General features: G+C 33.5%; 1 protein-coding gene and 1 long non-coding RNA gene across 3 annotated transcripts in view; one reads left to right on the plus strand and one right to left on the minus strand.

Annotated features, from left to right (window-relative positions):
• Positions 1-1,095: 1,095 nt before the first annotated feature.
• Positions 1,096-8,614, plus strand: LOC111802720. Its single transcript, XR_002816293.1, has 4 exons — positions 1,096-1,382; positions 5,394-5,530; positions 5,652-5,686; positions 6,566-8,614. It is a non-coding gene; the product is annotated as an uncharacterized LOC111802720 (long non-coding RNA).
• LOC111802719 (transcriptional activator DEMETER-like) overlaps positions 5,934-15,686 on the minus strand; it is a 14,582-nt gene continuing 4,829 nt past the window's right edge. For both annotated transcript variants that reach the window (XM_023687186.1, XM_023687185.1), the window contains 16 exons: positions 15,086-15,176; positions 13,588-14,989; positions 13,404-13,483; positions 13,231-13,315; positions 13,053-13,144; positions 12,914-12,982; positions 12,783-12,819; positions 12,552-12,634; positions 11,746-12,174; positions 11,194-11,230; positions 11,050-11,107; positions 10,719-10,855; positions 10,526-10,591; positions 9,817-9,931; positions 9,628-9,666; positions 5,934-6,321 (listed from right to left, as the gene is read on the minus strand). In XM_023687186.1, the coding sequence (XP_023542954.1) occupies positions 6,206-6,321; positions 9,628-9,666; positions 9,817-9,931; positions 10,526-10,591; positions 10,719-10,855; positions 11,050-11,107; positions 11,194-11,230; positions 11,746-12,174; positions 12,552-12,634; positions 12,783-12,819; positions 12,914-12,982; positions 13,053-13,144; positions 13,231-13,315; positions 13,404-13,483; positions 13,588-14,989; positions 15,086-15,176 (2,936 nt within the window). In that variant the 3' untranslated portion in view covers positions 5,934-6,205. The remainder of the gene's footprint in view (positions 6,322-9,627; positions 9,667-9,816; positions 9,932-10,525; positions 10,592-10,718; positions 10,856-11,049; positions 11,108-11,193; positions 11,231-11,745; positions 12,175-12,551; positions 12,635-12,782; positions 12,820-12,913; positions 12,983-13,052; positions 13,145-13,230; positions 13,316-13,403; positions 13,484-13,587; positions 14,990-15,085; positions 15,177-15,686) is intronic.

Below are 15,686 nucleotides of genomic sequence, written 5' to 3' on the forward strand. Positions count from 1 at the left end.
GACATCTTTAATGATACATGCAATGAGGTCATGACAAGTTGCCATGTACTTACGTACTGTGCATTTAATTTTTAATTGACCTATTGACTTATATACCATGGGTTTGTCTTCCTACACAAACTAATGCCTTAACTAAACTAAAAGTCTTGTGCAATAAGCCGTTGTTGTTGCATTTTTGCTTACATTCCCATATAACACCAATTTCAAATCTCTATGCCCCCGTTTATCTTTCTTCTTGAACCGGGGCTAGAGGCTTGAGCATACGTCGCTTGGCAGTAGGCGCGACGCAATAACAAATAGGCTTAACTCACTTGTTCCTGGGAAGTGAGTGCCACATAATTGTAAGTGAGTTGCCATCAAAGTGCAATTCTGACAAGTGGTATCAGACAAAAGTAACCAACATTATTTTTCTTAATAATATTTTAAATATTTAAATATTCACTCTATTTGATTTTATTTTTAAATATTTTTTAAAATTAAAATATTCACTCGTTTGATTTTATTTGTCAATGATCTTAAAATTTGAAACGTTATCGAATCCATTCAAATTTTAAAAAAACGTGATTCCTTAAAAAAAAAAAAAAAAAACAATGTGGTAGATTATAGAACTACGAATATCAATAAAAAAAAACGTCTTTTATATTTAAATTATGCATTATCATTAAAGAGAATAAAAAAGCATTATTTTTTTGTAGCTTTTAAAAAAATAGAGATAGCTATTAAATAATTCGTTATATGGAACTATTTTTGAGCATTGTGACTCATTCGTAAGTGGTAACATTAGGACGGTTATGCAATTATTTAATTATTTATTATATATTCCACTCCCACTCTTAAAAGAAAAAATAATAAACCCTCGAGGGCAAATTATTTATTATAAAAATTAAACAGTTAACCCATCATTTAAATAAAATAAAATAAAATAAAATAAAATAAAATAAAATAAAATAAAATTGGACGGTTAGATTTGACGTGGAGTGATAGTGGCTGGATCGTACGGCTAAATTGTGATCTTTCTCGCTCTCACATCCCCGATTTCAAGCAAGAAAAGCGATTTTGTCATTTGATTTTGTCTCCCCACACGTTTCACCGAAAAAGCATGCACCCTCGTCCCTCCCACCCGCGCGATTAAATATAGTTCGGAGGGAACTTACAAAGTTGCTACACAAAGAGGCGCGAAACCAATCCCTCGAAAAAAGCTCTCCATATTTAGAAACTTCTCGGTTCTCGCCATGGCCGTTTGTTTCTTCTTTCCGTTCTTCTTCTTATTCTTCTCTCTCTATCTCTGTCTCTCCGTCTCTCTGCATTTTTCATCGCCAAATGCATGGAGCTTCGTCGATGTCTCTTTCGGATTCTGATGATTCAAGCCGAATCAATCACTGGTGCGTTTTACTCTATTTAGATTTTTTGAATCGGAAACTCATGATGCGATAGAAAAAAACCCTAGGTTTTTGTGGTTTTTGCTTCTTGATTTGTTATTTTCATCTCTGTTCGTTCGGTTTTTCTATGTGTTCGCGTTTGTATTCGGAGAAATCGTGGTGTAAAAGCTGTATGTATATGTCCGTACGATTTGTTGTTAAGCAGCAACAGATAAGAGAGAGGGAGAGTCGTTATGTTCTGTTTCTTATCGTGTATATTTCTTCATTTTTTTTACGGCTGTTGTTCTTAGGTTATTTAGTTGTAATCTCTTCTGGAGATGTGATTTAATTTATCTGATAGTTGTGGATGATCGAGACCTGGCGTGACTTCGTTTTTTACAGTAGAAAGTGTTTTGCCAGTGTACTGTTGGTGTAATGTGACGGACGTTTGATGTTGAGTAATCTGGCGAATGCTTTTAAATTTCATTGGAAGATAATACGAATTTATGACTCTTGTTTAGGTCATAGAGACAAGAACAATATAATTTTCCAATAAAATGCTTGATTAACTTTTAAACTTCTAAGTATTCGAGATCAAGCAGAGATTTATTGTTTTTCTTGCTTTTTTCCCGGTGTTTGGTAAATGTGTAGAACTTGCTTCAATTTGCATATCACAGTTCTGAGCTGTAAACTTGAGATCTCCGTTTTACAATTTCCTCTATTTATCTTTGATTGTGTTCATCAGAGCCATCACAATTCTCATTCACATTTATTTGTGGATGAAGTTAGTCGTACATATAATTGTTGGTTATAAAGTAGTAATGTGCTCGCTTGAACATACATTAGTCAAAGATCTACAAGTTAACAAATGTTTGGCTACATCTGTCTTGATTGTGGTATTGGTTGTCTGAGTTTGGAGTTAGGATGCGAGAATCTTATCTGAAACATCAAATTTGTTTGGAGAAGCATACAGTATGCATTATTTTCGTTTAGATAAATCTCAAAATTTTGTCTGCACAAATTGTTTGACTCTGATTGATCAGATTCATTTAACATGGTTAGCTTGTTGTTATATTAACTCATCAAGGAATTATCATAACCGTTGAGGAATTGTGGTTATAAATATGTAGTTGTTTTGATATGCATTGTTGAGCATGCAAAAACATCTTAACATTTACATGGAAGACAGAACTAAAACAACATGCATAGCCACCTATCTTTTTCCTTGAGGAATAATTGTAACTATGCACTTATACAGGCACACATTTGATTCATCTGTACTAGGCTCACCTTGGTCATCCATTCTCGTGTCTATAATGGCAAACTTGCCCGTGTATATAGGTCCATATATGTTTTGACACCCATACTTTTTTCCCTTTCAATTCATGCAGAAAAATCATCTGTCCCTCAGCTGTTTCTTCATCTTTGGCTCCCTTTTCTCCTTTATGCTGTCAACTAAAGATAATATTATTGGTTTCTTCATTGTTTATTGCAAACTTCTGACTCTTTTTGCAACTTGATTTTTTTGGCCTGGTCTCCCTTTGTACGTTTCATTTAGCAATAAAATTGAATTCCTACAGAAAAGTATATTTAGGCAAACAACGGTTAGTATTATCCATTTTTTTCTTGACTGTTTGTGTTGGAAACTTTGAACTTTTATAAAAAAATTGCAATGTCTATGGAGTTCAAGACTTGTTTTTGTGGACACCTTTTTAGAGTTTTTATTTTTTATAATGTACAATATGTGCTTCCATCGTATGGTTAGGCTGGTAGGAGCTTTTGTGCGTACCTCACGTCTTAACATTGCATACAATGCATCTATTTTGATGTAAATTTTTAGACTGATATTGAACATATATGGAGGAAGTTACAAGTATTAAGTTCTGCCTTTCTTGTTGACGGTGTTCTCAATTTACTCGAAAGCATTCTAGTAATATGAGATTAACTTTATTACCTATATAAAAGAATGTGAATCAAGATTCTCAAGTATATTGCTCAGATGCATTCTGGTGATATGAGATTAACTGTATTACCTATATAAAAGAATGTAAATCGAGACCCTTCAGTATATTGCTTGAAAGCATTCTAGTGATATGAGATTACTCAAGAGGCTTGGGCTTCTGGTTTGTTTTGTCAGATTTGTTCCAACTCTACCTTGGAAAAGGCCTTAGCATGTGTATTCAGTGTGTATAAGCAATAACCATAAGCTTTTTGTTAGCTACTACCTGGTGTGACTGAAATTTTATGTAAACCCCTCCCCCAGCCTGAAACAGACCAAACTCTGACTTTACTCTCAAAATCCTCTTCGACTATTCTTATTTCCATGATCAATCCAGTTAAGGTTGACAGTGTTTATCGTATTCAGATTGTCTTTGAAACATTACTTGAACTTCTGAAATGTCTTTCTGGAAAAATAGAACTGAAATACTTAGTTCATATAATAAATGCTAGCTGATTATGCACAGCAATGGACATCATGGTTTCTAATATTAGAAAGGTGTGGTATGAGAGGTCAATTGAATCTATTAAGCTCGTGTTTTTAATGTAGTACACTATGCAGATCAAAGTTGTAACGAAAAGAATTATGAAATATCTTGTCTAGACTATAACTTCAGTCTTTTTGTTTCTTAAAAGTTACACTTATGTTTTTTGTTTGGTTCAAAACCTATTTGAATAATTATTTTTCAGGACTTGTCTTCCTGTACTCTCAAAGATGAACTGTTCTTTTTTCTTTTTAAGAACCAAAGTAGTTCTGTTAGACAATGGGTATGTAAAACAGTGATTTCATGAGCACGGTTGCATCATGTTTGAAAAGAAAAAAAAGTCTGCTGTCATTTGGAGAACTTGCTGATTATACCTCAGTTCATCAACGTGCTGATTATAATCTTTGAAATATCCGTGTTTTTGTTTGATCATTTGTTATATTGTCCTTTAATATTGCTAATATTCTATTTTATAAGAAACTTAAGTATATTAACAAGTGAGAGGAAAACATCTTAAGGGCTTGGGGAAGAGGGAAACACCACCCACAAAAGAATTCAAGGGCTTTTCAATTGTTCACAGTCACGTTATGTTTGTAGTTACAAAAGAATGCCCTATGATTAAAAATCACCGAGATGAGGTGTACTGTACATTCTACCAATAAATCTCACAAGTAAAAGCTCTATCTTCATATGTACGAAGATTCTTCTCGAGCCAAACGTGCCATAGGAGTGCTCTAGTTACACATTTCCAAATAGTATCAAATATTATTTTGATCCACATATTTCCTTTTAAAACTCATTTTTTGCATGTCAACTTACATATACCACATCCAATGTGTATCTTATATAAGAAGTTTGGTATATAAATTTGTCTCTGGTACATGTTGCTATTGGTACTTGAAATTCCTTGGCTTGAAACTAGGAGTTTTGTTCCTGCACTTTGAATCATATATGAGTTTTTGATTTAAAAATGCCTTTTCTGCTTCCAGTTCACTGTGTCATGATCCAATGACAAAAGTGCCACCTGAGATTTAAGCTTGAAGGATATTGAATAGACTTGAACTTAGTTATGAATGAGCACGGCTTATACTTTTTTTATTGTTCAGCTGACATTTTCTTGGTCTAAATGTGGCTATGCATCATTTGTCGTTGTGTTGTATGTGCTTATATTTTTCTACAGTGGACGTAGATACAGCAATCAAGCGTTGTTTGTTCAATGTACTGCTGAACTTAAGGTTCTCATTCGCTATTTGTCACTGCATACCTGTTTTGGTGTTGCTTTTAGTTGTCAATTTTTTATACGAAACTATTGCGGTGGGAATAATTGGTGGCATCCCTCACTTAGCCATTACAACTCTGCTTGAGGTCTTCGAGCCATTACAACTCTGCTTGAGGTCTTCGACTACTTTCATTCTGATCGTTTCCTTTTGATTATTTTTCTCCTCTTCGTTGTCTTGTTTATTGCTCCTTGCTCCGAAGCTCACTTCTTGCATAACTTTAGCGCTTATAATATTTTGAAGGGACTTTAAATTGAGTCCTCACTTTGGCGTAGCTTTCCACACTTGGATCATGGATTTGTGATTCTCAACTGTTTGAAGCTTCATATCTTGTAAAGTAGCTGACCACGCAAATAGCTTCCTGGATTTAATGTCAAGTGCGTACAGTATTCGCTCAGGCATGTTATGATCCGTAAGTAACTGAACATGATTTTTGATAAATGTTAGTTTGACAGTGCTATGCATTTATTTACCTATAAGTCGTAGGTTTCTGCCCATTGTTCATTGTGTGAGTACTGTTCTTTTTCTTGCAGTGTTTGGCGGTGCTGCACACTGTTTCATTTTTGAGGTATTGACGAATAACTCTGACAAGTTTGTTCCATTGCTATTGCTTTTTGTTCATTTATGCATTCAAGCCTTCTCTACAATCTTTTCATGCCAACTATGCTGGATACCTACTCTCATTGACATGGATTCTGCATTCATTCTTCTCTTGGTGATAGATACCAACTTTCAACTTTTGACCATTAAAATACCATGAGAGCAAGCACAAAAAGGTTAAATCTTTCTGGAAGAAAAAATAGATGCAGGCAAGATTTGAAGAATGGGCTCTGTTTCGAGCATTAATTGAGAATGATCATATGAATATCAATAGGGTAGAGACTACATCTCACTTATGGATTCTAAAATTTCAATTTGGTAACTTCTTCCTCTGCCGCTTGGCTAACATGCAGCTATTGCATTTCACGTTAGACCAAGAATAATTAAAAATGTAGACCAATAGGTTAGTTGAAAATCTTCTTTAGCAGTCAGCTATCCCTTTCTGTGCTCTCGCTCTTACTTTCTGCCCTTTTGCTTAAAAAGTAGACTATTCTGTGTTTTCGTTCTTCATCTTGGCCAGCTTGCTTGCTGGAAAGTGCAATCTAGCAATCAAAGGTCGGGGTGCCCTTGTTTTCCGATCAAATCCTCTGACACAAACAAAACCTGCAAAATTACTCAAAATTTAGCTTGTCCGCAGAACACACAAACAGAAATACATATAGTTGATAGACCATAAGGTAAGATTCTTACTTGAATGCATAATAAGAAAGTTTAGATATTTGATGCTCCCTAATCTTCCCTTGCCATGTTGTCATTATTAAGTGGATCGTCCTCATTTTTTCCTTGGCAAATTTATTCACTCAGATATTTCTCAAGTTTTCCTGACCTTTACTTTTTTCTACCTCAGTTACGGATGATCAGAACCCTTGGTACATCATGGCAAGGCTTATCAACTATCAAGGTGATCATCTTCTCACTATGGGTGGTATGAAATCATTTGTATGTTTCTAAATATTGAAACATACCTTGTTAGCATGAAGATGAGATGACGTTACAGGCAGATACCTCTTTACTGATAGTCTTTTCGCTTCTCTGAAGTTCTTAATCTAACTACAAATTCCTAGTAGGAGATCCTTTTTATTAAGGTACACAGATAAAATGAAAAGCCTAAGTTTGTAAGATCCTCCCAATTATATCCGAAAGGTCATAATTCTCTTGGAAAATCCTTTCATTTCCTTTTCCATATCTCCCACAAGATTGCTCTTACTACATTCTTCCTTTGTGAGATGATCATAAAGAGTTCTTGTAAAGAAATACTCCTTAGTTCTTTGGAATCATGATAGGCATGAGTATTGGAGGGGATGAAATCTAATGGAAACAGGCCAATGAAATTGCTACAAGTGATGCATTTAACAAATAGTTAGGAAGTAAGTTAACTTTAACAGTGCTAGCTAACTTTTACTATGCCCTTGGAAAAGATATGTTTTCTGTATAGGTGGGTTTAGTAGGTTGAATAACCAATCAATACACAGAAATACCTATTGGCTCGTTAGACACAACACCTAATTGCTCCCTGAAAAACAACTAGCCAGACCATAAGGTTGTTTGGGATGAAATTTTCAAATTGCCTTCCCCTTTTACTTGGCTCCCTCCAACATTGGTTTTATTGTGTTTAGGTCTCTTGGTTGAAACCCTAGCTTCCCGAGGTAATTCATAGGATGTATTGACAAGGCGAACTTAAGTATAGCTCTTAAGGTTAGAGATTCGAATTTTCCTACCCACAAGCCGAACTTCAGTGTAAAAAAGCTCCTTATAAATCATTTCCAACAACATTTATCAACTAAATCTCAGCTTTTCCATGATGAGTTGGTCATAGAGGTAATGGTAAGATTTATATTTTTCCAATTTTTGGGGCACTTAAAACTATTGATATTTTCCATGCAATAAGTTTTAAACAAGGAACAGCCTAGTTGAGGTAATGACCTACTGTGGTTTTCCCTTCCCTCCACATAAACCACTCTGTTAATTGAAACACTAACTGGAACACAGGCTGTATGCTATATCAAGGGATTCTAAAAACATAGACCTTATTCTTTATACCTTTAAAAGCTTTATTATTAATATACTCGAGTTTTGAGCCCCTCTAAAAGAATATAAAAATGAAAATAAAGGAGAGAAAAGAAACAAAGCAAAAAAAGAAAATGAAGCCTTAGTATTTAAGGACATGCTTTACGGTCTTTTCTGCAGTATTTTGTAAGTACTGCCTGAGCCTACCATTTACGGTAAAGCTGATCTGATTTTGGTTTGTTGTGTTTTTCAATTTAAATTAAGATTTAGATGTTATAAATTGCTTAAAATTGTTTAAGCTTTTTATTTAGACAAAGTTAACTATCTTGTTTCGTTATGCTATATTTTTATACAATATGATATACATCAAAATGTCTTACAAAAATATAAAAATTTTAGATTTATCTTAAGAAATTTGTTTATTAGTTGAAATGGTCTTATTATACATATTTACAACACACACACACACACACACACACACAATAAGATGGAAACTCAAAGAAATTAATTAGATAAATCTTCATTTCTTAATTTTATTACATTTTTTACCCCAAATATACAGCGTCCGACAATTTAACACCGTGGAAAAAAACAATTTATTTTTAAAATTTGTTTCATGAAATTGATTTACTAAAGCATTATTTATTTATATATTATTATTGATTACTGGTTTTTTCAGCCCAAACATTATCTTCTAAAATGTTTATCAATTAAATTCGAAGTGATTCCCTGTGATTATGAACTGCTGTTTTCTAAATATTAGGATTACAAGTATTAATTGAAAAATTAATTATTTTAAATTTGTAAGTTCTTATTTTAGTTTTTCAAATTTGTTTTTAAAGCCAGTTCATTATAAACCTTCTCGTATAAGTTTATTTTATTTTACAAGTATTTTATAATTTTAGCTTATTTTATAATTTTATATATAGTCTTTTATTTTATTTTTAATGAAGAAAAAAAAACATTTGAAAAATATTCTTGTTCTTCATAAGATTTTAGATTATTTTTTAGTTTCTCAATTTCAAAAAGAAAAAACTAAAGATTTTAAAAAGACATTATTTTTCGCTATTTTAAAAAATATTTAAGCCTATATTTTTCTTGTATTATAATTTTAGAAATCAACTTAGAAATAACTATATGTATAAAGCGTATAACAAAACTGAAGATGTTTTTCTATTTAGTATACCATGACTGATTGTAAAATCACGATAATCTTATCTGAAAAAATACTTTTTGAGAAAAAGATAATTTTAATTTAATGTATGCAAAATGAAGAGTGCAATGTTTTTAAAATATATTTTTTAAATTGCCCGAAATTAACTTCAATTCTTCGTGATTGTGTTTATTAAAATTTTAATAAATTAATAAGTAATGCTACTTGTTTCAAATAATACACCATTAAATTAGGTCACGTAACTTTTATTAAATAATTAACTTAATTCAACAAAATCGTTAAATATTTTTAATTTATATTAGGTTTTCATTAAATTATTAACTTAATTTGAGTAATTTATTAAAATATTATTTTTAATAAAAGTACAATGTAACATGTAAAACATTTCTTAATTTATTTTCAAACACTGGTAACATTCCTGGTTCCTCTTTTGAAATGATTTGGTTAAAAATTAATATTTTATTTTTTCTATTTAAGAAATGCTAAATAGTGGACAAATGCGATCATATCTGACCAATGCACGACTGTGGTAATAAAATTTTGCAAATTTACGTTTTATTTTTGTGTATAAATGTTTTTGCAAATTTACGTTTTATTTTTGTGTATAAATTTTATCTTATTTGTATGAATTTTATGTTTTAATATCTGACCAGGTTAAAAATTTAGGCCACCATTACTTGTATTTAGATCCCAATGCAAGAAACTTAGCAAGTTAGAAAAATACATACCTCTCCAAAAGCATAGCTGAATCTCCTCCGTCACTAGCCCTAGAGACAAAAAAATTCATATATTTAGTTACTTTTTCTTATTTACTTACTTAAACCCGGCACTCAGCAGTTTGTTGATAATAACAAAAAAAAAAAAAAAAAAAAAAAAAAAANAAAGAAGATCACATCCTTGAATCTGTGTATTCTTACCCCTGAATATTGTAGATACTGATGTACCAAAGTAGACGGTTCGTCTGGGTAAGTTCCATAGCCATTTTCTTGGAACATCGATAGGTTTTGAACTGGATTCATGATCTGCAAACATCTGCTAATTTGAACAAGAAGTTAAAATAGAAATTATGCAGTCTCAAGCCATCTTGATGTTGAGAAGTTAATATCGTTATTATCAATTTGTTTGGAATTAGAATTACAGTTTCAGATGCTTGCTATTAAAATATTTTGTTGGGATGTTTATTAGAAATAAAAAGGAAAAAAAAAAAAAAAGAAAAAAGAATTTGACTAACGTAATTTATGAATGAAAATCAAAATTCTAATGAAGCTCAATTGGTCCATGAATTTTAAAATAAGTAATATATATACAGCCAATAGGGACTTAAACAAATTGGTCGTTAAAGTTGTGCCATTAATTGGTCACAAACAAAGATAAAATAGTGGTTTATTAAAAAGTTGAAAGACTAAAATAAAACAATTCTGAAATTTTAAAATGGATATTTTGAAAATTTTGAAACTAAAATGGAATAAATTTTTAGAAGTTGAACATTTAAATCAAATGTTGGATTTGAAATTACTTAATTTAAAAGGCGAAATAGAAAATTTTCAAATTAAATCGCTCAAATTCTCGGGGGTTAAAAACAAAATAGAGCATTAAAGATCATAATGGTGTTGGGACACGACTTGCCTCATTAACTTGGAAGTATGTTCCATTGAGTGGGAAGCTCCCTCGCATTGCGGTCCTGCAAGGTATCTGCGATGTTCCAAGGGAGAATAAAAATGTTTAGAGATGAAAATACTCTTAAATAGTAATAAATTAAAGTTCATATACATACATAATATATCTATCTATATATATATATATACATGTTATATCTTACCAGGATCGTTCCTCTGACTGTTTGAGAATTAGCTTCTCTTCTACAACTGCATGTGTAGCACGTTGCATCATTGCATAGCCTGTTCGGGTCTTGGGACCCACAACTTTGCGGGGGTTGAATCGAGTTCGCTGTTTCACCTGAAGAATTTTGGATATATACATAGTTTTTTTACAAAAAAATTATTGTTAATTAAAATAATTCTCTCCTTGTCTGCTTAAAACCATTGTTGGCCATCCACGATGACACCAAAATGGAGAAGGGGAAAAAGGAAGCAGGCAGATAAAAGGAAACAGAAAATCATTGCTTTATATGACTAGTGAGTACTGCTTACCTGGCGTCCATATCGCAAGAAGATATGGGCTTGGATCATCAGGTTCTCGTCTATCCATCTGTATGTTTAAATAACTTATTGTTATTACAAAATTAAAGGCGGCTGCGTTACTGTGCTTCTATCAAACTTGAGTGGAAATGTTACCTTTTGTAAGAGAGGATGTGAATCGGGAAGTTCATACCTGCATTTAGATAAAAGACGAGTTATCGAAACCGAGATTTCATTGAGAAAAATGAATGAGCATACGAAAAAAAGGTATTCTTGAAGATCAAAATTTCCTTTATTTTTTATTTTAACGGCGGAATCAGCTTCAAAACTTTAGACATTGATCAACCAGGATATTCACTTGTTTCAATCAAATTCAATGAGATAAATTACCATTTCTAGACTAAATCAGCTATGCATGCTCTTATTGTCAAAAAGAAAATTTGCTTCATTGTGATAGCACAATTGAAGAACGTCTCAAGATGCAAATTCAACTCATAATTATAAAAATTGTTAAATCTAATGGATTATCACCTCTCCCCTTATAATGATTCTATTGTTTCTTACTAAATGGACAAAATTGTTACTATCCTAATGCTAAAATAAAGTTGCTTAGTTTAATTTTTTTATTTTTTTTTTTATTTTTTTTTTATTCAGCGTCTACTTGTTTTATATTAAAAATGAAATAGAGGAAGTAGAAAAACAACTTACACTTGATGCTCAGTCCGTAGCCTGCTCACATTCTTCAATTTTGGCATTGGGATACGGGCAGCTTCTGGGTTCAAGGCAACTAAAGCTCTGGACATGTCTTCTTCAGGGATGAAATTTTGCAATGTTGTTCTGAATTCTTCCATGCTGAGTTTGATGGTAGGAATTTCATCAGCATCAGGATCCTCATAATATGCATCTTCAATATCACTTTCGGTTATTATCTCATTGGGCTCGGGTTCGGGTGACGCTGGTACTTCAATTATTGGCTCACAGTTGCTGGTGCGCACGGTATTTCCTGTAGAAGTGCTTGCTTCAGGAGCAAGAATTGGCAAAGGTCTCGTGAATAAAGCTGGCTGTTTCTCTGTGGCGACAGGATTGGTTGAAGGCACAATGCGCTTTTCCTCCGGTGCTGGCAGAGCAAGTCGAGCACTGTACTAGATACAGTTCATGCTTTAGTTAAGTGTTCAAAAGTTCAAAAGGTAAGCATACATATGTTAGAAATCACGACCCTCCATAATGGTATGATATTGTCCACTTTGAGCATAAGCTCATGGCTTTGTTTTGGGCTTCCCCAAAAGGCCTCGTACCAATGGATATGTATTCCTTAATTATAAACTCACGATCATTTCTAAAATTAGTCAACGTGAGATTTCCTCCAACGATTCTATATTTATAAACATAATCTCTGGAATTGGAACTTTCATGATCAATACTCAATGAGATACTAAATTGTTGAAAAGCTAGATTCTGATGGTGTCAGTCATAGGCAGGATTGTATACATGCAATTTGAAAGAAATTGACAAACCTTGCAAAAGCACTTGCGAAGTGCTTGCATTCTCCTCTCATTGGACATGCATTGCAATTTGGCTTGCTCTTTGTGCAGAACACCTGATGCCACAATTACGAATCAACACTTCCATAAGGCATATACATTATGTACTTTAAAAAGACAAATTGCATCTACAGTCTATGCCCGTGACGGTAATGATATACCGAAGGACCTAAAGAACGGGATGCTATGAGTCTATGGCCTCACCTTTCCAAATGTAATTAACTGATAGTGTAGTTCATACCTGTACAATAGAAGTCAGTTATAAGTATAACTTAATTCAACTTTGCTTATTTTTTAGTCATCAAACATGAATAATGAATGTATAGAGGGGTTACAGTGTTCGCTGATCAAGTTTGCATAATCTTGGCCACAGGTATTTTTGAATGGTCTCCAGCATTGGATACCTACAAAGAATGGAGGTTAGAAGTTTTGGATTACAGAAAACTGATCACTCATCAATCCAGTATTACTTACAGTTCTAGAAGGTGTAACTGAAGCGACTCGGGTAATGGTTGAAGAGGGACCCATCCAAGTCGAACAGCTATTCTTCCGACATTTGTGTCAACCTATGCAGAAAGCAATTTAAGGTGATATTAGAAGCCCCTCTATTAAGCTTCTAGATAAATGATTGGTTGTCTGTGAAAAATCATACTGGGAAAGCAAGATGATGAAGCGTTAATAGACGAACGCACTCCACACTTTTCAAACCCAGTCCTCGTATACTCAGTAGATAATCCCTGCAGCAGTTATATGGTTTTATATTAATTATATAAATAGATCTGGTAAAGAAGCTAGGTTTGATAAAAAAAAAAAAATATGCCATACTTTGCTTTGTCTGGAGGAACATCTCTTAACCATTCGAGATCAATGCTCCCATGATCTTTCATCAGGCGATCCAAAAATTCCTGCAACATTATTTTACAATGCAAAGAGAAGTTATTACTGCTTAGTTTAGTAATTGATCTAAGTAAAAAATAGGCATTTAAAGATTTCAACTGCTTGTACGTACCTTCATTCGTTCAGCTAGCATGTTGTTCATTCCTCGTTCCTTAATAGAACTAGAAATTTCATGAATGCTGGCTAGTCTGATTGCTTCGTAGTCTATTGAATCCATGGCATCCTTGCTTCTTTCTTTTAGTTGTCCATTGGCTTCCACCTGCTTTCTCAAACTATCCCAATCAAATGTACTATTTTTCTCACTATTGACCTTTCTTCTTTTTGGTTTTGAAGTGCTAACATTTCCTCCATTATTTGCCTTAGATAGGGAGTGGACCTCATTATTTGAAAAGTTAATTTGATTTCCCTTTCCAGGCGTTCTATCCACCGCATCAAGCAATTTTTCTGCGTGTGCAGGCACATGTACGGCATTTGAGAGGCCATTTTTCTGCATTTTGGCTGATGCATCTAATTCTTGGTGAGGATTGGTAACTGATGCACTTCCTAATGGGGAAGTCTTGATCCTCTTACATGGTTCATAATTCTCATGAAGTTTATACTCACAATGAGGTCCCGATTGAATAGCATTACCCTGTAGTTGCACGGAGTGCTCACCGACAGATTCGCTATGCTCCATCATGGTTTTTTGAGATCTTGCTTGTCCAATCTCTTCAGCGCAAGTTTTATCCAAAGTTCGCTTGAGACCCCTAATGTTTAAGCTATGACAAGTCATATTCTTTTCTGTGGAGCATCCAGATACAATTGATGGCCCAGAAGATGTGCTCTCTTCACTGAATGTTTCACGGCCTTCAACCTCCAATACCCCACAGTCTGGGGTCAAGTGCGACTGATTGTTTGAAGGAGCAACTGGTTCTTGCTTGTGTTGGTTTTCGATGTTTACAAGGAAATTTGTTAAGGAATGACCGTTGAGATTATCAAGCTCATTCCATTCTGATATTAGTGACTCCTGTTTCCCATCTGTAGTTCTATTCAAGTCACTGAAGGAATTCTGTTTGATGGTAGTCGTCTCCACTTGTTTGATATCTGTGAAATTTGAACAATGAGTGCTGCTAGAGTAGTAACTTACAATGGGTTCTTCAGCCTCTGAGTTGGATCCAGAGCATGATCTAGCCCCTCCAGTACCCTGTGTGATTGTCGAGTCGAAGGAATCTTGCGAGGATATGACTTCTTCCTCCACAACTTGACTATCTTCCTCCACAACTTGACTACCTTCCTCTGTGAAAAAATTTGCAGTCCCTGAGTTCACTCCTTGATTTTGATGGTTTATTGACGTCTGGGGCATCTCAAACCTTGGCTGGGGTAGTAATCGAGCTTCCCATTTTATAGAATTTGCTGAATATAGTATACAAGCTGCTGACTCGTTGGCCACTATGCTCGTTTGAACTTGAACCTGAGTTCTAACGTTCCTGGTAGATTTTATAGGAAAACGTGCTGCTAGAGACATGAAGGCAGAGCTGTAAAGAACGAAAAGAACAATGTTATCCACTCGTTCATTATTTTGTTTCAATGATAATCTTGATCTAGAGTTCTAACCGAAATCATAGGCCTACCTTGAAAGATGATCTGAAACATTCTGGGTAAGGAAAACCCCTATAACTGAGTCAACAACTGATCCTTTCCATCGTGAAAACGTTCTGTCTCCTGCGAAGAGAAAAAGAGAATTTCGGTATACATATAACTGAGTCAACAACTGATCCTTTCCCCTATAATTGAACTGATATAATTTTTTTTTGTTGCCATAAGTGGAACTCAACCGAATGAATCGGTTAAATTCTTTGCCTGTTACACTTTTTCTATCATTTCAAAACGCTTACTTCCCGCCATATTTAATTGTACAAGTGCATAACAAGTTTGTACTAAAACAAAGTGAATTAAAAGTTTGATTAAAATATATATCAAACGAGTTCTAATAAATTAATTTTTTTTGAAAGAGATTTAATTCCCGTTAATTTATTAATTAAATAAAACTTTAATTGTAAATTATGTAAATTTATGAAGAAAAAAAAAAACCGTGCAAATAATGAAATATTTAAATTTATACTTTTCTTATTCCAGCTGGGTGGGTTCTTTTATATTTTGGTTGTCAAAATATTTAAAAGACACAAACTGAACCAAAGTGATTAAAAATTAAGAAAAAAAAAAAAAAAAAAT

This window comes from Cucurbita pepo, chromosome LG09 (assembly GCF_002806865.2).
Source record: "Cucurbita pepo subsp. pepo cultivar mu-cu-16 chromosome LG09, ASM280686v2, whole genome shotgun sequence".
In the NCBI taxonomy this organism is placed as follows: Eukaryota; Viridiplantae; Streptophyta; class Magnoliopsida; order Cucurbitales; family Cucurbitaceae; genus Cucurbita; species Cucurbita pepo.